Source organism: Dendrobates tinctorius, unplaced genomic scaffold (assembly GCF_039654945.1).
Source record: "Dendrobates tinctorius isolate UK_male_01 unplaced genomic scaffold, ASM3965494v1 ptg000058l, whole genome shotgun sequence".
In the NCBI taxonomy this organism is placed as follows: domain Eukaryota; kingdom Metazoa; phylum Chordata; class Amphibia; order Anura; family Dendrobatidae; genus Dendrobates; species Dendrobates tinctorius.
The window spans coordinates 9,070,275-9,095,000 of record NW_027361726.1 but is presented as its reverse complement, the minus strand read 5'-3'; the positions used below and the strand labels follow the sequence as shown (position 1 = coordinate 9,095,000).

Sequence of the window (24,726 nt, the reverse complement as noted above, 5' to 3'; positions counted from 1 at the left end):
CTGGCCCAGCCAGAGCTCTGACCTAATCCCAATTGAGCATCTCTGGAGAGACCTGAAAATGGCTCTCCACCAATATTCACCATCCAACCTGACAGAACTGGAGAGGATCTGCAAGGAAGAATGGCAGAGGATCCCCAAACCCAGATGTGAAAAACTTGTTGCATCATTCCCAAGACGACTCAAGGCTGCACTAGCTCAAAAGGGTGCTTTTACTCCATACCAAGCAAAGTGTCTGAATACTTATGACCATGTGATTTCAGTTTTTCTTTAATACATTTGCAAAAAATTCTACATTTCTGTTTCTTTTCAGTCAAGATGGGTTGCAGAGAAAAAAAAAAATGAACTTTTTTGAAATTACCAAATGGCTGCAATTAAACAGTAAAAAATTTAAAGGGGTCGGAATACTTTCCGTAACCACTGTGGTGCAATGAGGATGTGCTTCCAGCGCTCGCCTCCAGGGAGGTGCATTGTGGAGCAGCCACGCGTTATTCAGCTCAGGAATCCATACAGGAAGCGCAAATCCGAATATGTGAAGAATCTGCAGACATCTAATGTCCATTACCAGCTACAGAGAGAAACGCTGATAACCAGGGAACAAATAACTTAGCAGGGAGTCTCTCCAGCTCCTCATGAATCATTGTCACCAGAATATCTTCCAGCCACTGCTCAGCAGCAACGGGCGAGGTCCACGTGTGACAACAGTGCTTACGTGGTGAGGTCACCAATACTGACCCCAAGTGCTGATAGTGCACAGTTGTGGCCAAAAGTATTGACACCCCTGCAATTCTGTCAGATAATACTCAGTTTCTTCCTGAAAATGATTGCAAACACAAATTCTTTGGCATTATCTTCATTTAATTTGTCTTAAATGAAAAAAACACAAAAAGAATTGTCCTAAAACCAAATTGGATATAATTCCACACCAAACATAAAAAAAGAGGGTGGACAAAAGTATTGGCACTGTTCGAAAAATCATGTGATGCTTCTCTAATTTGTGTAATTAACAGCACCTGTAACTTACCTGTGGCACCTAACAGGTGTTGGCAATAACTAAATCACACTTGCAGCCAGTTGACATGGATTAAAGTTGACTCAACCTCTGTCCTGTGTCCTTGTGTGTACCACATTGAGCATGGAGAAAAGAAAGAAGACCAAAGAAACCAAATTGTGAGGAAGCATGAGCAATCTCAAGGCTACAAGTCCATCTCCAAAGACCTGAATGTTCCTGTGTCTACTATGCGCAGTGTCATCAAGAAGTTTAAAGCCCATGGCACTGTGGCTAACCTCCCTAGATGTGGACGGAAAAGAAAAATTGACAAGAGATTTCAACGCAAGATTGTGCGGATGTTGGATAAAGAACCTCGACTAACATCCAAACAAGTTCAAGCTGCCCTGCAGTCCGAGGGTACAACAGTGTCAACATATACTATCAGTCGGCGTCTGAATGAAAAGGGACTGTATGGTAGGAGACCCAGGAAGACCCCACTTCTTACCCCGAGACATAAAAAAGCCAGGCTGGAGTTTGCCAAAACTTACCTGAAAAAGCCTAAAACGTTTTGGAAGAATGTTCTCTGGTCAGATGAGACAAAAGTAGAGCTTTTGGGACAAAGGCGTCAACATAGAGTTTACAGGAGAAAAAAAGAGGCATTCAAAGAAAAGAACACGGTCCCTACAGTCAAACATGGCGGGGGTTCCCTGATGTTTTGGGGTTGCTTTACTGCCTCTGGCACTGGACTGTTTGACCGTGTGCATGGCATTATGAAGTCTGAAGACTACCAACAAATTGTGCAGCATAATGTAGGGCCCAGTGTGAGAAAGCTGGAGAAAGCTGGGTCTCCCTCAGAGGTCATGGGTCTTCCAGCAGGACAATGACCCAAAACACACTTCAAAAAGCACTAGAAAATGGTTTGAGAGAAAGCACTGGAGACTTCTAAGGTGGCCAGCAATGAGTCCACACCTGAATCCCATAGAACACCTGTGGAGAGATCTAAAAATGGCAGTTTGGAGAAGGCACCTTTCAAATATCAGGGACCTGGAGCAGTTTGCCAAAGAAGAATGGTCTAAAATTCCAGCAGAGCATTGTAAGAAACTCTGATGGTTACCGGAAGCGGTTGGTCGCAGTTATTTTGGCTAAAGGTTGTGCAACCAAGTATTAGGCTGAGGGTGCCAATACTTTTGTCTGGCCCATTTTTGGAGTTTTGTGTGAAATGATCAATGTTTTGCTTCATTCTCTTTTGAGTTTTTCCATTTAAGACAAATTAAATGAAGATAATACCAAAGAATGTGTTTGTAATCATTTTCAGGAAGAAACTGAGTATTGTCTGACAGAATTGCAGGGGTGTCAATACTTTTGGCCACAACTGTATATACAGGATAAGTAAAGTACACTGACTGTACCAGCAGAATAGTGAGTGCAGCTCTGGGGTGTAATACAGGTTGTAACTCAGGACCAGCAGAATAGTGAGTGCAGTTCTGGAGTATAATACAGGATGTAACTCAGGATCAGTAATGTAATGTATGTGCACAGTGACTGCATCAGCAGAATAGTGAGTGTAGCTCTGGAGTATAACAGCACAGATCTTGTGACTCAGTCTCACCGAAATTGGGGGCACGTGTGAGTGCAATCAGCCAATATTAATCTGTTTGGGGGCCATACTGCCAATTGTTACTTTTAACAAAACGTTCATGTTTCTTATATAAAACTTGACAGTATTAGATACTGTCACATGTATCAATTCGCTTTATCATGTAATCTTATGCAGGAACCTAAATGTACATTGCCCCCTTCAATTATAGGTAACATCTGCATAGCAACCAATGGGCAGTGGTGAAATATTGTCCATACTGGCAGAAAACTTCATCAAGCTCTTTTCTGAGATGAATACTTTAATGATTGGGACGGGCAGAAAGTTGCATGGTGCAGCAAAGCCATCTGCTGTACAAATTCCCTGCTTCCCGCTGGCTCCCTAGTGCTGCACCCAAACGATCCCTCCTTAAGGCACAAAGCTCACAGAACTTAGGTAATTACTGTAAGATCTGCTCCTGCGTCACAAGGGAGGCCCTGGAAGAATGCATTATAAATAATGCAACAGGTCGTCTACCTGATACAGTCAGCCGGCCGCCTGTCTGCCTAGTGCCTGGGCTGAGGAACATGACATTCCCCAGCAGTGCTGCAGTTCAGATTGTTTGCATAAAAGAAATGACAAATTACAAAAGAATGCATTCATGCAACCAGCAGTTTAAAGGGATTGTGCGGGACTAAGAATTATTACGTATGGATAGATCAGCAATATATCAATGGGGGTCTGACACCCAGCACCCCCGCCAATCAGCTGTACCACGTCCACTAAAAGTTTAGTGTTCAAATCAAAAACAGCACAGCGCTTAACAGTGTAGTGGCCGTTTTGGGTACTGCAGCTCAGCTCCCCTTTACTTGAATGTGATCTGAGGTGCAGTACCCGACAACGCCCACTCGACAGGGTATGGAGCCATGTAGTGTCAGCTCTAATAATAATAATCTTTATTTTTATATAGCGCTAACATATTCCGCAGCGCTATACAATTTGCACACATTTTCATCACTGTCCCCGATGGAGCTCACAATCTAAAATTCCCTATCAGTATGTCTTTGGAGTGTGGGAGGAAACCCACGCAAACACGGGGAGAACATACAAACTCCTTGCAGATGTTGTCCTTGGTGGGATTCGAACCCAGGACCACTGAGCCACCGTGCTGCCCATAGCTCTATACAATGTTTACTTCCAGCTGTTGGTGGAGAAACAGCCAATACGTGGGTGTCCGCACCCCAATCAGTCTAATTGATGACCATCATTAAAGTCCACAAAGCCCATTAATAACTACATAATTGGACTCTGAATTTAAAGTGACAGCAACCTGAAAGACTATCTTCCAGCCAAATGAGCCTTGGGGGGATGTAAATTGTAAGGGTTTTTTTCTATAGGATTATTAAAGGGAATCTGTCACCCCTTTTTTCAAATATGAGCTGCCAGCACTGACATCAGGGGCTTATCTACAGCATTCTGTAATGCTGCAGATAAGTCCCCGATGTAACCTGAAAGAAAAAGAGTTAGATTATATTCACCCCGGCATCCGGTCCGATGGGTGTCGCCGTCCGGTCCGGCGCCTCCCATCTTCATACGATGCAGTATTCTGCTCTGCGCCAAGCCACGACAGGAAGGAAAGAAGAGGAAAGCATCGTATGAAGATGGGAGGCGCCGGACCGGACCGTGACACCCATCGGACCGGAGCTACCAATCTGTGTGTTCTCTGGCAAATGCCAATCAGCCCTTATGGTGTTGGGCTGTAAGCCCAGCACCCACTTTCTGACGTCGGCCCCCATACCGCCCTCATCGAGTCTGTTTCTCACAGTTTGAGCAGACATGGCCTGCCTGAAGTCATTTTGCAGGTCTCTGGCACTGCTCCTCAATGCACATAGGAGGAGGATGCGGTCCTGCTGCTGGGTTGTTTCCCCCTCCACATCTCCTGGTATCTGCTCCATGCTCTGGACACTGCACTGACAGACACCCTCTTGCCACAACTTGCATTGATGTGCCATCCTGGATGAGATGCACTACTTGAGCAAGTTCTGTGGGTTGTAGACACCACCTCATGCTACTGTACAGTACCTCCTCTAGGGGTGAAAGCAATGACAAAATGCAAAAGTGACCAAAACAGCCAAAAAGAATGAGAACAGATAAATGGTATGGTCACCCCCTGCAGAAGCACTCCTTTATAGGAGTTGTTTTGCTAATTGCACTGTTGCTTCATAACTGGACAAGTTGATTTCACAGAAGTTTGATTGACTTGGAGTTACTTTGTGTTTCAGTATTCCCTTTATTTTTTGGGGGTATGTATATAAATTATATTTTATTGTTGGAAAATCTCCTTCGGGACGAAAGATCTTATTGTAAGATGACCCAGAGATAAATGCATCAAAAGAGAGCCATGTATCTGGGGTGTAATTATATTGTATCACTGGGCAAAATGGCAAAAAGGAAATATTAGGACAGTGAGTCCATAATAAATTCCTTCCTGAATTCTCATTTGAAGACCACAGACACTTTTAAAAGAACATCAAGAGAAAGAAAAAGGGTGGCACTCACCCGGTCTTAAAAAAATCCAGACTATTTGTGTAGCATTAAAACATCTTCATAACAGGCAGGCAAGATATAGAACCAGTGGATGATAATCGGATGACGGCCGTTTCGCGCACCTGCGCTTCTATGGGTCCTGCGAGTTCAAAGGTCCGGTCCAATGGGTGTAGCAGGTCCCGGGTCTGGCACCTCCCATCTTCATGCGATGTCATCATCCTGCTTGCTTCGTGCCATGCTCCTGCGCACGTGTACTGATCTGCACTGTTAAGGGCAGAGTAAAGTACTGCAGTGCACGGGCGCTGGGCCTCTCTGACCTTTCCCAGCGCCAGTGCACTGCAATACTGTGCTCTACCCTCAACAGGGCAGATCAGTAAGCTTGCGCATGAGTGCGGCACCAAGCAAGCAGGATAATGACATCGAATGAAGATGGGAGGTGGCGGACCCGGACCTGCAACACCCATCGGACCGGACAGCCCCGAGGTGATTATAATAAAGCTTGTTTTTCTTATCTTTCAGAAGTTGGGTCGGGGCTTATCTACAGCATTACAGAATGCTGTAGATAAGCCCCTAAAGGCAGTGGCTGCAGCTTATAGTAGCAAAACGAGGTGACAAGTTCCCTTTAAGATCACTGCTTGATGTCAGTGAATGCAATCAGTAGCAGATGCACAGAAATGTTTCTCACATCCGAGGGGTTACAATTGTATCCAGTGCAGAGGATCATGAGCCTAAACCTCCAGACAGACATTGTAACAACCCATTAGGACTGAAAGGTCATACATAGTTCGACATTTTCTTTAAGGTTTTTTTTATATACATACACTTTTTCTAAAGGTTCAGTGGGAAGCTTCTCTAAAGGGGGTTTTACACATAGCGATATCGCTATAACGTCATCGATTTTGTGACGTTATAGCGATATCGCTATGTGTGATACTTACCTCCGACCAGCTCCCCCGCTGTCCATCACTGATCGCGCGAGAATGTCCGGCTCCATTTCTCGTCGTCAGCTTCCTGCTGTGACGACGAGCGACGCGTGGAGGCGGGCGGGAGGACGTCAGGATCGCTGTGTGTGAAAGGTGAGTATCGTGCGCTGCGTCGCTGCTGCATCGCTGTGAGATCATGTCCCGACCAGTAGTCAACAGACAATCAGTGACTGCAGCAGTCGGGCGATTGCTGGTTGGGACATCATTGACCCAATGGAGGACACATTATGATAGGAAGTATGCCATCTTTTGCCAGGGTAGCTTTCGACTCATCACTTTAAAAATGTAGCCGAAAACCCCTTTAAGACCAGCTTTCATACTCCAATCTTAAAAAAAACACGCTGGGGTAAATGCCAAATAGATTTGGTACATGCTAGGAAGCTCTATCGCTAGTTTCTGCTGTCATTAACTACAATTTCTATAATAATTCATAGTAAGCCTTTTAGGCCACAACCCCCCTGCTGCTAAGCTATGTCGTTTTTGTTTTAGAGATAAAGAATGGGCTTTGAACCCCTTAATCTTTGCACAAGTTTGCTGGCTGGTGCAGGGCCCTTTATACAGCCTCACTCTCCCACTGAATACTTTTACAGTTCTAAAACTTTCTAATAAAATTAATAGCAGCCCTGTAAATGAGTTCTACGGTTTCATAGAAATAGAGCCAACTCTGATTGACTTGTGCCTAATCCAATATTCAAAGAAGTCCAAAACAATTACAGTTTTACTTAGTGCTGGCAATCTGTCCCCAAACCTACAACAAAAGTTAAATGGGAGGGTCCTTCCTTGAAAAACCATTGATCTACTACCTTTCAAACTTGACAGATGGTCTATAAATCAGCATGCCCTCAAAAATATAAATTAAGACCGGTTACTCAGATACACTGTCCACCATTCAGGAGGGATCAATGAATCTGGCTTGCAACTCCTGTTAATATTAATTTTACTAATTAGATGACCGGACATGCGGTCGTTCTACCCACATAAAGGGGCTTTACAGGAATAAAACTGACCAACATCGGCCATTATAATAGGAGAACAAGGTTAAGACATGCAACCTGTGAGCACTTTGTCCTATCCCATCACCCCTTCCCCTGATTTCTCATGATAAGCAGCATCACAAATTCTGACATATGCTTACCTTTCCAGCCTCCAAAAACAGACATGAAATGCCAGCTGGGTTCGGTCACACTTACTGCATTAAACTTCAGAGGAGATGAAAACGAGATGCTGAGAGCAGCACCCTACGATAACCAAGCTGCCAACACCCAGATAGATTAGATCCTTCTCGGCACTGACAAATGAATCCCATGGACAATAACTGCTGATTATAATGCCGCATATTAACAGGAAATCTTTATGCACATATTACAGCACAGGAAAGCAGTGGACCGAACACAACTGCTGGTTTTGATTCACCCTTCACTTATATAAAGACTTCTGTACTTATTTAAATCCATTCACTATCGTACAATTCTGCTACCACAGGGTGTCACCATCCACATTACTCAGCAGTAGAAAAAAAAATTTATGAACATTTTGTAAGGCTTCTACAAGAGGAGGGCAGAGGAGAGAGGGGGAGGCTGGAGGGAGGGTGAGAAAGGGAGGCTGAAGAAAGGAACAGAGTAGGCTAGAGAGAGGGAAGGGGAGGAAGGCAATGAGGTGTAGAAGGAAGTGAAGGAGGAGGAAGTGCGGGAAGGAAGAAGGGGAGGCTGAGAGAGCGAGCGCAATAGAAGAACCAGGGGAAGCCAGAGAGGGAGGGAAGGAGAGCCAGGGGAGGCTGAAGAGAATGAGGTAGAGCAGGAGAGCTGGGGTAAGCAGGAGAGTGGGAGGGAAGGGAGGCTAGGAGGGAGAGAGAGCCAGGGGAGGCTGGGGAGAATGAGGTAGAGCAGGAGAGTGGAAGGGAGGCTAGGAGGGAAGGGAGGCTAGGAGGGAAGGGAGGCTAGGAGGGAAGGGAGGCTAGGAGGGAAGGGAGGCTAGGAGGGAAGGGAGGCTAGGAGGGAAGGGAGGCTAGGAGGGAAGGGAGGCTAGGAGGGAAGGGAGAGGGAGGGAAGGAGAGCCAGGGGAGGCACGAGAGAATGAGGTAGAGCAGGAGAGCTGGGGTAAGCAGGAGAGTGGGAGGGAAGGGAGGCTACGAGGGAGAGAGAGGGAGGGAAGGAGAGCCAGGGGAGGCTGGAGAGAATGAGGTAGAGCAGGAGAGTGGGAGGGAAGGGAGGCTAGGAGGGAGAGAGAGAAGGAGAGCCAGGGGAGGCTGGAGAGAATGAGGTAGAGAGCGAGAGCTGGGGTAAGCAGGAGAGTGGGAGGGAAGGGAGGAAGGCCAGGGGAGGCTGGAGAGAATGAGGTAGAGCAGGGGAGCTGGGGTAAGCAGGAGAGTGGGAGGGAGGAAAGGGAGGCTAGGAGGGAGAGAGAGGGAAGAAAGGAGAGCCAGGGGAGGCTGGAGAGAATGAGGTAGAGCAGGGGTAAGCAGGAGAGTGGGAGGGAAGGAGGGCTAGGAGGGAGAGAGAGGGAGGGAAGGAGAGCCAGGGGAGGCTGAAGAGAATGATGTAGAGCAGGAGAGCTGGGGGAAGCAGGAGAGGGGGAGGGAAGGAAGGCTAGGAGGGAGCGAGAGGGAGGGAAGGCCGATGAGCCAGGTAAAGCCGGAGAGGAAGGGAAGAAGAGAGAGTGAAGGAGGGAGAACCAGATGCGGCAAGAAAGAGGGAGGGATCAGAGGGAGAGCAAAAATGTAGAGCAGGAGGAAATAACTTTCAAAAATTAACAGTGTGAGCCAAGGTAAAAAGCTTTGTAACATTTATTGTCTGTTAAGTGTGTAAAAAGGCCCATCCGTCACTGTCTCCTTCACCCTCAAGAGCTGCTCAAATCTGTTTCCTGTGACGAATCAACTTACAGCTGCTCCCTATAGAAGTCTATGGAGAAGTGAGGGAGGGTAGCTGAAAAGAAACAAAAGAAAAGGCGCAAGCATAAACTGCTGCTGCTTTTAGTGGCGGAAAAAACAGAATACAAGTCATAATGGCCAGAAATAGTGTTATTCTTCATGTACACACAACCGCTTATATTTTTTCCAAGAAGTGCAGTTACACAATTTTGTTACTTCCTACCACACTGGGGAATGGAGGTGGGAATTTGCATTAAGCAGACCATTCACATTAGATAAAGTCTCAATAAAAGGATTATTTGATGGATAGGAGCAGAGAAAGAGCTATATGATATATTACATATATACACTTTCAGTTCATGGTCGAGACTCTGGATAATAGAGGAGGGGTCAGTATCGAGACATCCACGGAAAGAAGAAATTGCTGTAACTTTTGACTCTTCTATATTTAGTGCAGTAGATGTAATCAGTTTGAGAAAGAAAATAAATGCAGTATCAGAAGGTTATTCGCTATCTTTTTCCAAACTGCAATCTCAGAAAATACATGCGATGAACAGAAACCCAATCAATGATAACACTGACACTTTCGTATCAATGGTCCCCTCTAGTAGTTTCTTGAATTAGATGATCTTAGTGTGCCTAGGAAAAAGGTGGAAAAAAAAAAACACTGAAAATATATAGGCAGCATGCACACAACTGGTATATGGATAATTGTCGGTACTGAAAGCACTTTGGGAGCGTGCAGTTATTTGCCGTCTGATGTCCTCTTTGCACAGAGGAAATGATGTGTAACATCAATGTCTAGGAAGCGCCGTTGTTTACTCAAACTGATGAAGAATCACATCACAGTTTCCTATTTTAAATCTATGGAGAAGAAAAGCACTTTATTTTAGACTGGTGCATCATTCACAGCTACACTGCTCAGTACTGCTGTATATCATCATCCATGTTGCTGCTTCTGAACATGTGCTAAATAGTCATGAGGAATTCTTTGTAAGATATCATTGCAGCAAGTCTGTACACAGCAGCTCAGAGAAAACTGAAAGTTACAAATGCAGGTGCTTTTCACAACATTAGAATATCATTAGTGCTGAGCGAGTATACTTGTTGCTCAGCATACTCTGGTGTCTTCTAAAGTATATTGGCGGGCTCGGAGATTTAGTTTGTGTCGACGCAGCTGCATGATTTGTGGCTGCTGGACAGACTGAATACATGTGGGAATACCCTAACAGGCATTCCTCACATGTATTCAGTCTATCCAGCAGCTGCAAATCATGCAGCTGCGTTGGCACAAAGTAAATCACCAATCCATCACTGCCAAGATCCCCCAATGACACCAGAATTGTATGCTGCCACGAGTTCCTCATTAGATATAAGCCCCGTCAGTTAAGCTTATATCGGGTCAGATATCAACCCCAGTTAGCGTATAAGTACTAGCCAGACTCACGGACGTGGAAAAGCAGATTTTGAGATAAAAGAGCAGCCCAAGATTAACTGATATTTTAATTGCCAAAAGTTGCACCAGATACTACAAATATATACAGAGCAATATACAGGTATTGTACCCAGCAGTACACAAAGTTAGGTATGGGATAGCAGTTAGCTGTATGCAGAGCTGTGGAGTCGGAATAAAATGGACAGACTCCTAAAATATATAATAAATTGGGTACAGTAATTAAATGCAGAATGTGCTGAATATTTTTTAATAGGAATTTGGGAAAGTTATGAAATGTCCTATAAATGGCTGTTCTATTCCTGATCTAAGGCTACATTCACACACAGCGTTATTCCTGTGTTTTTTGAGGATACTTTTTCAGCTGCAAAAGCAGATCAGCTTTTTAAAAAACCGCATCACCTGAAAGGTTTCTGAGCTCATAGATAATGTATTCAATAGCAAAAGCAGATTAGAAAACTGCTCTATCCATTTATCCATATCTGTCTATCCATATCTTATCTGTACCAAAAAGAATGAAAGCCGGGTAACACACAGACTAACTTTTTTTTTTTTTTTTTTAGCACCGGTCAGGTACACCTCATAGCTGCCCAAAAGGACGCCCAGTAACACATCAACATCAATTGATAGTTGGAATAAATAGACTGCATTCATCACCACATCTTCTTAAGGTGCAGGCTTTATTTTCAAGTGTAGGGGTGTGAAGTATGAGGTTCTGCAGCAGCTGAGGTGTGCAGCATGAGGTTCTGCGGAACAATATGAGGTTCTGCCCCCCCCCCCCCCCCCCAGGTTTGATCCTGGCTACGCCCATGGTGTGAATGTAGCCTGAGGACCTAGGATTTGTCTTAGCCAAGTCATAGTGAGATATAGGGAATATAATATACATATATATATATATATATATATATATATATATATATATACACACACACACACACACACACACACATACATATATACATACATATACATACACACAGTACAGACCAAAAGTTTGGACACACCTCATTCAAAGAGTTTATTATTTTCTTGACTATGAAAATTGTAGATTCACTCTGAAGGCATCAAAACTATGAACTAACACATGTGGAATTATACAATTAACAAAAAAGTGTGATACAACTGAAAATACTGTATGTTTTATATTTTAGGCGCTTCAAAGTAGCCACCTTTTGCTTTGATTACTGCTTTGCACACTCTTGGAATTCTCTTGATGAGCTTCAAGAGGTAGTCACCAGAAATGGTTTTCACTTCACAGGTGTGCCCTGTCAGGTTTAATAAGTGGGATTTCTTGCCTTATAAATGGGGTTGGGACCATCAGTTGTGTTGTGCAGAAGTCTGGTGGATACACAGCTGATAGTCTTACTGAATAGACTGTTAGAATTTGTATTATGGCAAGAAAAAAGCAGCTAAGTAGAGAAAAACGAGTGGCCATCATTACTTTAAGAAATGAAGGTCAGTCAGTCCGAAAAATTGGGAAAACTTTGAAAGTGTCCCCAAGTGCAGTGGCAAAAACCATCAAGCGCTACAAAGAAACTGGCTCACATGAGGACCGCCCCAGGAAAGGAAGACCAAGAGTCACCTCCGCTGCGGAGGATAAGTTCATCCGAGTCACCAGCCTCAGAAATCGCAGGTTAACAGCAGCTCAGATTAGAGACCAGGTCAATGCCACACAGAGTTCTAGCAGCAGACACATCTCAACAACTGTTAAGAGGAGACTTTGTGCAGCAGGCCTTCATGGTAAAATAGCTGCTAGGAAACCACTGCTAAGGACAGGCAACAAGCAGAAGAGACTTGTTTGGGCTAAAGAACACAAGGAATGGACATTAGACCAGTGGAAATCTGTGCTTTGGTCTGATGAGTCCAAATTTGAGATCTTTGCTTCCAACCACCGTGTCTTTATGCGATGCAGAAAAGGTGAACGGATGGACTCTACATAACCTGGTTCCCACCGTGAAGCATGGAGGAGGAGGTTTGATGGTGTGGGGGTGTTTTGCTGGTGACACTGTTGTGGATTTATTCAAAATTGAAGGCATACTGAACCAGCATGGCTACCACAGCTTCTTGCAGCAGCATGCTATTCCATCCGGTTTGCGTTTAGTTGGACCGTCATTTATTTTTCAACAGGACAATGACCCCAAACACACCTCCAGGCTGTGTAAGGGCTATTTGACCAAGAAGGAGAGTGATTGGGTGCTACGCCAGATGAACTGGCCTCCACAGTCACCAGACCTGAACCCAATAGAGATGGTTTGGGGTGAACTGGACCGCAGAGTGAAGGCAAAAGGGCCAACAAGTGCTAAGCATCTCTGGGAACTCCTTCAAGACTGTTGGAAGACCATTTCCTGTGACTACCTCTCGAAGCTCATCAAGAGAATGCCAAGAGTGTGCAAAGCAATAATCAAAGCAAAAGGTGGCTACTTTGAAGAACCTGGAATATAAGACATTTTCAGATGTTTCACACTTTTTTTTGTAAACTATATAATTCCACAAGTGTGAATTCATAGTTTTGATGCCTTCAGAGTGAATCTACAATTTTCATAGTCATGAAAATAAAGAAAACTCTTTGAATGAGGTGTGTACAAACTTTTGGTCTGTACTGTATATATGTAATCAATATTATATAGTGTATTACATATTTACATTTATTAGCTTTTTGTGTTCTAAAGTTGTATTCCAATATATATTATGTTCTATCTAAATATCTTGCTTATTGTATCATAAAAATGACTAAATGTCTGATGTTCACATTGGACTACAATAATTTTTTTCATTTAAATATAGGCAATATATGTGGGAGTCAGAGGCACTGTAAGGGAAATTGAGGAGTCGGAGTCGAAGGTTTGGCTTACCGACTCTACAGCCCTGGCTGTATGTGTCACGTTATCGTTTATCCTCACTTGTGGATGAGGATAAGATCTCATCCACAGGCACCTTCTTAGTTTCTGGTTAGTCTCCACACAACGTGGCTTCCAGGCAGAACAATGACAAAGGCTAAAGGTGTGTAGCTTGCTTTTAGCCTCTAGCTCGCCCTCTCCCATATTTGCCACTTCCCCTCTAGGTTGGACTGAACTCTCCTCCCTTGACCTCTTAGCTGAAATAATTCCCAATATCTAGGATAGGTCATAACTTCCTAGGGGAAGGTCCAAACTTGGGTTGGCTAAGAGGTTCTGGAGAGCCAGTTTCGATAGCTCGGTATCCGGACAGCTAGAGAAATATGAGACTAATGGGTGTGTATGGAGGGCTCCCAGGCTTCTGATGGTATATTGGACTTACCTCTGAGACGCACTGTACTCTCGTAATTCATCTCTGGGTGTCGGTGCAGAAGTGTCTACGCTTTCATGGTACTCTAATAATTCATCTATAGGTGTTGGTCTAGACCTTCCACTGATGTTTGCCGCCCTGCACAAAAGACAGCAGAGGATCTCAGCTCCGCTCCTCCTCGCCTTCATTAACATGTGACCTCTAATTCTCTGGCCAAATGACGAAGTTCTGTTCTTTTGGGGATTTGTGTACTTAACCCAATGGTGGGGGTGGGGGGTCACTTCAGGAGTGGAACATTTCTGGACAATATATTGGGCCTGCATTAATAAATCCCAAATTGAGTCTCCCTAGTCCCTCACACTCATATAGAGTCATTACACACAGAGTGATCTATTTCAAGTGTTTATTTCTGTTAATGTTGATGTTGATGATTATGGCTTACAGCCAATGAAAACCCAAAAGTCATCATCTCAGTAAATTAGAATACTATATTACACCAGCTTGAAAAAGTGATATTAAAATCCGACAAGTTGGCCTACTGAAATGTATGTTCAGTAAACGAATGCAATACTTGGTCAGGGCTCCTTTTGTAACAATTACTGCATTAATGAGGCGTGGCATGGAGGCGATCAGTAGGTGGCACTGCTGAGGTGTTATGGAAGCCCAGGTTGCTTTAATAGCAGCCTTCAGCTTGTCTGCATTGTTGGCTCTGGTGTCTCATCTTCATGTTGACAATAGCCCATAGATTCTCTATGGGGTTAAGGTCAGATGAGTTTGCTGGCCAATCAAGCACAGAGATACTGTTTGTAAACCAGGTATTGGTACTTTTGGCAGTGTGGACAGGTGCCAAGTCCTGCTGGAGAAAATAATTTCCATCTCCAAAAAGCTTGTTGGCAGAGGGAAGTATGAAGTGCTCTAAAATTTCCTGGTAGACGGCTGCGCTGACTTTGGCCTTAATAAAACACAGTGGACCTACACCAGCAGATGACATGACTCCCCAAACTATCACTGATTGTGGAAACTTAACACTAGAGCTCAAGCAACTTGGATTGTGGCCTCTCCACTCTTCCTCCAGACTCTGGGACCTTGATTTCCAAATGAAATGCAAAATTTACTTTCATCTGAAAACAACACCTTGGACCACTGAGCAACAGTCCAGTTCTTTTTCTCCTTGGCCCAGGTAAGACGCTTCTGTTGCTGTCTATTGGTCATGAGTGGCTTGACAGAATGAATGCGGCACTTGTAGCCCATGTCCTGGATACCTCTGTGTGTGGTGGCTCTTGAAGCAATGACTCCAGCAGCAGTCCACTCCTTGTGAATCTCCCACAAATTTTTAAATGGCCTTTTCTTAATCCTTTCAGGGTTCTGGTTATCCCAGTTGCTTGTGCACCTTTTTCTACCACACTTTCTTTCCACTAAACTTTAGATTAATATGCTTGGATACAATCAGGGCTTTGGAGTCGTTAAAAGGAATCGGTCACCTATTTTTAGCCCTATAAGCTGCGGACACCGCCATCAGAGGGCTTATCTACAGCATTCTGACCTTTTGTGGCTTCCCCTCCTTGTGGAGTGTCAGTGACTGCCTCCTGGACATGTCAAGTCAGCAGTCTTCCCCATGATTGTGGAGCCTACTGAAACAGACTAAGGACCTTTTTAAATGCTTAGGAAGCCTTTGCAGGTGTTTTTTGTTAATTATTCTAATTTTCTGAGATAATGACTTTTGGGTTTTCATTGGCTGTAAGCCATAATGCTCAACATTAACAGAAATAAACACTTGAAATAGATCACTGTCTGTAATGACTATATAACATATGAGTTTTACTTTTTGTATTCAAGAACTGAAATAAATTAACTTTTTGATGATATTCTAATTTTGTGAGAAGCACCTGAAGAGCCTGCAGAGGGAGGGTTAGAAACACTGCATAAAACTAAAATCCATTTTGTACATATTGTCTATGAACATTATAAAAAAAACATCTATGTCTGTACCCATACACATCAACACTTGCCACAACTAAGAAATATCCCCCCCCCCCACCAAAAAAAAAAAAAAAAAAAAAAAAAGTGGAGGACTCAATCATTCTTGAACGACGAGGCATCAATCCAGAACGTCACGGGCTGCCATTTATGAGCTGCTAACATCTGCTCAGTACATGCATCTATGATGGCAGCCGTCATTTACAAGACAAGGAACAGGCAATAATTCTGAATAAAATCTGCTGCAAATGACAGAATAAAGATCAGACCAAGGTCTGTTACATTCAAACACAGTATTTTTTTTTTTTTTTACTAGCACAACCACCAGAGACCAGAACTTAACGCATTCCCCTCAGAGAGTGAGCTGTGCCTTTAAGTCACTGACTCAGGAACCAACAGGGTAGTTTGTTCTTTTCGCAAGTTCATTGCAGTGGCCAATGAAACATTTCACACTGATACAGATACACATGAACTGCCAATGTGAACAGTTAAGATGACACTACTATGTGTCATCTGACTTATCTGTCCTGAAAGGCTGGTAAGCTGCATTTATATTATACAAAAAAAATAAAAATAAACCCTCACCGAGCCAGCGAACTGAATCTGAACAGTCTAACATGTGACAATATAGCCCATTTATACTTTGGCAGCAGTACTGACTTGCTACTGCGGAGACACTGCTCCTTTCCTGACAAGCAGGCAAGAAGCCATTACTAGAGGCTTGGAGGATTACTATGCAGAGACCAGACTCTAGGATGAGTGAGTGAGGATGTGCATCAGCTCATTAGGGGGCCGTGCACATTGCTATAGATCAACCACCAGGCGGCGCTGTAAGATCCTAGTACTTAGATCCTATGTATATCAACAATAACGCTTCAAAGTCCCATTCATATTAGTTGTGTAGAGCAGTGCAGAAAGCATATTTACAAAAAAGAAAAAATCCCTCTGCAACTCGCACATAGAGAACTAAAGCCTCATGGTGCTGGAATAAAATGTCCTAAATACAGTTAAGACTTACACCGTTGTAATTCTGCATATCAATGCAAATATATTCAATGTTCGTAAAAAAACAAGAACAAAAGCTGGGTTTAATCCCCATGAGAGATTTTAAATAGTGGCTTTGCACACAGTTGACCACTGCCTCCTACTACAGATCCTCTCCTCCTTTGGCATCAAAGACCACGCCCTATCCTGGATCTCCTCATACCTCTCCAACCGCACATTCAGCATCTCCCACACTACCTCCTCATCCCACCCTCTCTCTGGGAGTCCCCCAAGTCTCTGTCCTAGGACCCCTACTCTTCTCAATCTATACCCTTGGCCTGGGACAACTCAAAGTCCCATGGATTCCAGAACCACCTGTGTGCTGATGACACTCAGATCTACCTCTCTGGCCCAGATGTCACCTCTCTGCTGTCCAAGAATCCCGGAGTGTCTATCAGCCATATCCTCTTTCTTCTCCACTCGCTTCCTCAAAGTCAATGTGGACAAATCCAAACTCATCATCTTTCCTCCATATCAAAGATCTTCCTTACCTGATCTCTCTCAGTTAATGACATCAAGCTTTCCCCCGTACCGGAATTCCCCTGCTTCGGAGTAACCTTTGACATTGCCCTGTCGTTCAAACAGCACATCCAAGCTCTTTCCACCTCCTGTCGCCTCCAGACAAAAATATCTCCAAAATCCGTCCTTTCCTCAGCCCTCATTTTACTAAAATGCTTGTGCATGCCCTCATCATCTCCCGCCTCGACTACTGCAACATCCTTTTCTGTGGCCTCCCTGCTAACACTCTTGCACCTTTCCAGTCCAACCTTAACTCTGCTGCCCGACTAATTCATCTCTCTCCTCGCTACTCCTTTGCTTCTCCCCTCTGAAAATCTCTTCACTGGCTCCCATTCCCTCAGCGTATACAGGTCAAATTACTAATACTGACCTACAAGGCCATCTATAACCTGTCTCTTCCATATATCGCTGAAGTAATCTTCCAATATCTTCCCTCACGTAATCTATGATCCTCCCAAGACCTCCTTCTCTCCTCCACACTTATTCGCTCCTCACCCAACCGCCTCCAAGACTTCTCCTTAATAGCTCCCATCCTCTGAATTTCTGCGCCCCAACACGTCCGGCTATCAACCACTCAGATCCTTCAGACGGAACCTGAAAACCCACCTCTTCAGGAAAGCTTACAGCCTGCAATGACCCCACTGCCTCCTCACCGCTACCGCCTCATCAACTCCAGAGCCTACTGTCTCCTTCCCCACCATCCTGTAGCATGTAAGCCCGCAGGGGCAGGGTGCTCTCTCCTCTGTATCAGTCTGTCATTGTTAGTTTGTTTACTGTAAGTGATATCTGTAATTTGTATATAACACCTTCTCATGTAAAGCACCATGGAATCAATGGTGCCATATAAATATTTTTATTATTTCTCTTTCCAGGAAAAAAAAATATTTTTTTATTTTTTTAACATGAGCTTTTATTTTAGTAAAAAAAAAAAAATCATGTCACAAGAATATTTTTTTTCTCGTGTGAATTATCAGTTTCAAGGAAAAAATCTTAACGGAGACCCTCAACCCTTCGTTTACGGTTTGAAAAATATTTACTACTATACTTTTGACACTGATAAACGGCAGAAAATGAAACAGTGGAAAGGTTGACGTAGTTTCCTGGTTATCAGCATTCATGTGATGTAAATATAATTATATAATGAATGTAAGTAGCTTATAGTGAGCAGCAGTAGGATGAGGGGTAGGAGGGGGGGAAAGTACAAAAGTTATTCACAACAGCAGCCCCCTCCTCTTCAGCGCACACTCACCATATTGTGAAATAGGCGGGTGGGTAGTGTCACAGCGCATAAGACATACAATGAGGGGTGCCTTCTCTAAGAACAAGTGATTGAATCTGTCTTGGCTCAGACAGCCGCCATTTGCATAGCTTAAAGAGTGGAAAGCAAAAAAAAAAAAAAAAAAAAAAATGTAATATGTGCATGCGTAAGAAAAAGTGCCCGACTTCTATATAATGGTGTAAGAAAAAAAGCAGACTTCAAATGGTTAATGCTATCACAATGCAAGGAGCATAGGAAAGGGGGGGTAAATGGAAATTTAGACTAGTCGATACACTTCTCCAGCAGGCAGAGTCTCACATATTGCACCTTCCATCAAAGTCAGCACCCTTCATTGACAAAAGGTGCTAGACGACAAACGGACGGCCAACTCCAATACACTGCATTAGCAAAAAAAAAAAAAAAATGCTGCACAAGCCGACACGCCGGCCAAATAAGCTCAGAGGGATTATCCTATGGAATATATGCAGACCAGGGCTATTTCTGAACAAATCCCCCAATGGTGGCACAAATATTAAGAATAAAGTCTGGGTCAGAAGGCACCAAGCCGCTCTCATCAGCTGCAGCGCTCGGCCTTCTAGGAGATCCGTCAACAGCCGCACTCTGCACAAATCTAGACAATTAATACTGTAGTGAACAACTACCGCTGGGATTTTCATTATTCACCCCACCATGTGCCTCCAGTTGTATGTCACAAGCAGCCGGCTGTGAGCTCCTAACCCCCAGCGTTGCAGGGACAGTCCAGGGAACATTTTTTCCCGTTTGTTATCGCCTCTCCGAACGCTAGGTGCACTTTTATTACTCTCCATTTAATCGCCCACCTACATGCAGGATGACAACAGCAGCAAGAAATCGCCAAAGTATTCCCCACTAGCAAAAGGGCGATGACCTTCAGTCTTGCACGTGCAAGAAAGTGTCAGTGGCCCTTCTCTCCAAAATTACAGTCCGAAGTGTATTTATATTAATGAAACAAATCTATACTCTCCCCCACCAACTAGGATGAAGCATGTACAGTATAATACAGGGGTATGGAGGAGATGTGACTAGATCTCTGCAATCCCCCACAGCTACGATTCTTACAAGGATGTAATAGATGAGACATGTAACCAGTCAGATCTCTGTGGAACGTTTACAATCAGATTACATTTATTTTACAAAAAAAGTAACAATAAAACAAAGTAACAAAACAAGCAAATTACTTTAACATACAGCAAAGCTCACTGTTTACTGTATATCTCCCTATTTCCCTGAATACCCCTGACCGCCTGCAGTGGTGTCTCACATTTCCTGGCCAGATGATAAAAAAAATTTTTTTTTAACCAAAAAGGGAAATTTTCTTTCTTAATCCTATCAATTTAATCTATGCAGAATTAATTTCAACGGTGATAAACATTGAGGCGGATTTGCAGGACTTTAATTTTCTGTGCCCCCCTGCTGTCCACACGTGGAATTACAGGAGCTAAGAGCTGCAGCGTGGCAGCAAGTGCCGGAGAGTTTGAGGCTACCACCGCGGCACATCTAGGGACTAGTGCTCTTTGTATTCATGTGACATCTACTGGTGAAACATTACAAGGAAATTCTGCTAAGAGTCCGAAAATGAGGAATAAACCAGAACACAAAATCAGTCAACTAAATGATATGCCACAACACTGAACACCTAGAAGACATATCGGCGGCAACAAGCTGCACAAGTAGCAATGTAAATATAGGGAGAATTGCAGTCACCCAGCTTTCCAATACCATAGCCAAAAGGGGAGAGGGGTAAGCATCCAACTTTTCCAGGTTTTCACAGGCTGGAAAACCCAACATTTCCAAGTATTAAGATCCATAGTAACAAGGGAGTGTATCACATTAAGGGCAGCAGATGGTCACACAGCTTTTCCAGAACTTCCTTATATTTGGATAGGTTATATGGGAGGCACCCAGACTGATAACTATATGTGAGAGGACACGTAGTCACCCAGCTTTCTAGACAAGTCCATATTAGCATTTTGAAGACTCAGAAGACTGGGAAAGCTGGGTGACTACCCGTTCTCTTCCCATAAATAAGATACCGGTTCAGAAAGTTGGATTACTGCCCTTCTATACCTTATAGCTATGGACTCCGAAAGTAGACTACAGTCGGCTCTTACAGATATTGCCTCTAGGAAAGCTGGGTGACTACGTCACCTCCCTTGTTCATATCGTTTCTGGTAGAGTTTTAAGAGTACAATTTTCCCACAGTTATAGCACCCAAAAAAAAAATGGCTGACTGCAGCTTATAGCTAGGGAACTACCATATACATGGCCTCTAGGGAAAGCTGGGTGACCACTGCTCATGGCAATGGCCCCTGGGCAAGTTGTCCAACTATCCACATCTCCATTATAGCTACAGCCTTTGGGAAAAGCTGGGTGACAACCTGTTCTCTCTCTAGTATTTATAGGCTTTTGGAGTGATAAGGGAATACCACAATTGGCTCTGGAAAAGCTGGGTGACTGCCGCCCCTCCATTATAGTCATGAACTCTAGGAAAGCTGGATGACTGCTGTATGAAGCCATTTACCCCTGGAAACCTGAGTGAATGGAGCGGCTAGCTATGGCCTCTGGGAACGCTGGGCAGTCCTGTTCTATCTCTAGCATCTACGGACTTTTCGAAAGTTGAAGGGATACCACAATGGGTTCCGGGAAAGCTGGGTGACCACTGCATGCGGTTCTGCCCTCAGGAAAGCTGGTTGTTTGCATCTCCTTGATAGCTATGGCCCCCTGGACGGCTAGGTGACTGCTGTATGTTTCTAGTCACCCCTGAAATCCTGAGTGAACTTAGCTGATAGCTGTGGCCCCTAGGAAAGCTGGGTCACTGACCGCACCTACTTTATAGCTATGGCCTCCCTGAAAAAGCTGAGTGACTGCCCACACCTGATTTATAGTTGTGGCTCCCCTGGGAAAGCTGGTGTGACTGCCCGAGCCTCATTTATAGCTGTAGCCCCCTTGGGAAAGCTGGGTGACTGGCAACACCTTATTTATAGGTTTTTGGAGAGATGAGGGAATTCTGGGAAAGCTGGGTACCCACCGCACATCACTACCTCCAGTAAAGCCATGCCCACTCCATTAACCCTTTATTAGTCACATGGCACCGATGCCCCCGGACAGACACGGATAAGTCTGAGGCTACCAGCAGCGTACACATGCACGCTCACTTACCCTGGTCGTACTCCGGCACCACCGCCTGGTACTGGCTGCCCACCCGCATCCCGCCGCCACCTGGAAGAGAGGAGAGGGGTGAGGCGGGCTGCTCCCCGGTGGGCCGCACATCCCAGAGTCCGAGGCTACCACTCACCGTGCTCGTCGTCGCTGGACGCGGTGGAGCTGCTGCCTTCTTCCCACGAGTTGCTGCCATTGCCATTCGGAGCCGTCAAACTTTTGGTGCTGGCGGCGTTATTCCTGCCCCTCCGCTTCCCCGAGCCCTCTGCCCCCTTCTCGATCATGGCTGCGGGCATTTAGAGGGGAGCTCCACTCAGGAGGGGAATTAAAAGAAAAAGAATAAAACCGCGCGTCCGCCGCTGTGAAGTGGGATGACAACCCGAGAGGAGCCACCGCTCGTGACTGCCGCCTCCGCCGGTGCCGCGCGACTCCCCCACACAACAAGCGACAACTTTCCCGTCACATCGCCGCCCGCACTGACTCCACACACTCTGCCTCAGCCACAGCGGCTCGGCCACAACCTAACGCGCTCCTCCGACTAGTCCCGCCCCTCTCAGAACCCTATTGGTCGCTGAAGAATTTTGGAAGCAGGTCTCGCATCCTTATTGGTTGAACGTGTTGTCGGTCAAAAAAAAAAAGAAAAAAGCCGGCGCTTCCGTTTGCCTTGCGTTAGGTTGAGGCGCAACTGCTGTGGGTTTGGGGTTTGCGATCTCTCCGCGCATTGATATCGGCTGCTTCTTTTTTATTGTGAGGGTTTTTTTTTTTCTCATGTAAAATTCAGTTTGACCGAAAAAGAAAAGTCACAGGGGAGAAAAAATAAAACCTGCAGGGAAAAGAGACGGCGGCAGCGGGAGAGGCTGGAGAGGAAGGGAAAGAATCAGAAGTAGAGGGACTACTTTTTTTGGTTGAATGATGGCGGAAGGATACTGAGTAGACTTCATATAATAAGTGGTGAAGCGAGATGATGGGAGTAGTGGTTGTAAAAAAATATTTTCCGTAAATTAGTTGTTAATATTGGATCATGGAGAAGGAAAGCAGCAATGAGGACGAGAAATGATCCCAGTATGATCCCATAACATCCCCCCACACACACATCCCATAACATTTCCCACACAGAATGATGATTCCCCATAGCACACCCACACACAGTGTGATTCTCCCATAACATACAGTATGATGATCCCATAACACCCTCACACACACAGTACGATCCCATAACATTCCCCACACAGAATGATGATTCCATAACATCCCCACATACACACAGTATCAAGATCCCATAGTACCGCCACACACACATAGTATGATGATCCCATAACACTCTCACAGTATGATGATCCTATAATACCCCCCAAATAGTATGATTCCATCACACACACCCACACACTGCATGATGATCCCATAACATCCCCCCACACACAATATGATGATCCCATAACACCCCCCCACACACACAGTATGATGATCCCATAACTCACCACACACAAAGCATCATGATCCTATAACATTCCCCACGCACAGTATGATCATCCTATAATACCTCCACACACAGTATAATGATCCCATAACATCCCCCACATACAGTATGATGATCCTATAACACCCCCCACACACAGTATGATGCTCCTATAACATCCCCCGCACAGTATGATGATCCTATAATACCCCCACACACTGTATGATGAACCTATAACACCCCCCGCACACAGTATGATGCTCCTATAACACCCCCCGCACACAGTATGATGCTCCTATAACACCCCCCGCACACAGTATGATGCTCCTATAACACCCCCCACACACTGTATGATGCTCCTATAACACCCCCCGCACAGTATGATGCTCCTATAACACCCCCCACACACTGTATGATGCTCATATAACACCCCCCGCACACAGTATGATGCTCCTATAACACCCCCGCACACAGTATGATGATCCTATAACACCCCCCGCACAGTATGATGATCCTATAACACCCCCCACACACTGTATGATGCTCCTATAACACCCCCCGCACACAGTATGATGCTCCTATAACACCCCCCGCACACAGTATGATGCTCCTATAACACCCCCCGCACAGTATGATGCTCCTATAACACCCCCCACACACTGTATGATGCTCCTATAACACCCCCCGCACACAGTATGATGCTCCTATAACACCCCCGCACACAGTATGATGATCCTATAACACCCCCCGCACAGTATGATGATCCTATAACACCCCCCACACACTGTATGATGAACCTATAACACCCCCCGCACAGTATGATGCTCCTATAACACCCCCCGCACACAGTATGATGCTCCTATAACACCCCCCGCACAGTATGATGATCCTATAACACCCCCCACACACTGTATGATGAACCTATAACACCCCCCGCACAGGATGATGATCCTATAACACCCCCCACACACAGTATGATGCTCCTATAACACCCCCTGCACAGTATGATGCTCCTATAACACCCCCCGCACACAGTATGATGCTCCTATAACACCCCCCACACAGTATGATGATCCTATAACACCCCCCACACACTGTATGATGAACCTATAACACCCCCCGCACAGGATGATGATCCTATAACACCCCCCACACACAGTATGATGCTCCTATAACACCCCCGCACACAGTATGATGATCCTATAACAACCCACACACAGTATGATTTCTTCACACACCCCCACACAGTATGATGATCCCATAACATCCCCCACACACAATATGATGATCCCATAGCACCCCCCACACACACAGTATGATGATCCCATAACTCCCCCCACACAAAGCATCATGATCCCATAACATCCCCCACGCACAGTATAATCATCCTATAATACCTCCACACACAGTATAATGATCCCATAACATCCCCCACATACAGTATGATCATCCTATAATACCCCCACACACAGTATGATGATCCCATCACACACACACACTATGATGATCCCATACATTCCCCTACACACAGTATGATGATCCTATACCATCCCCCACACACAGACAGTATGATGATCCCATAACGCCCCCACACACA

General features: G+C 44.8%; 1 protein-coding gene across 2 annotated transcripts in view; it reads right to left on the bottom strand.

Moving 5' to 3' along the window:
* Positions 1 to 22,272, bottom strand: part of RCOR1 (REST corepressor 1) — a 59,435-nt gene extending 37,163 nt beyond the window's left edge. The window contains exons 1-2 of one of the 2 annotated variants that reach the window (XM_073578014.1): positions 21,810 to 22,272; positions 21,674 to 21,733 (exon numbers count right to left, since the gene is read on the bottom strand). In XM_073578014.1, the coding sequence (XP_073434115.1) occupies positions 21,674 to 21,733; positions 21,810 to 21,969 (220 nt within the window). In that variant the 5' untranslated portion in view covers positions 21,970 to 22,272. The remainder of the gene's footprint in view (positions 1 to 21,673; positions 21,734 to 21,809) is intronic. The other variant, XM_073578015.1, reaches the window with a different exon arrangement.
* Between the last annotated feature and the right edge of the window lie 2,454 nt (positions 22,273 to 24,726).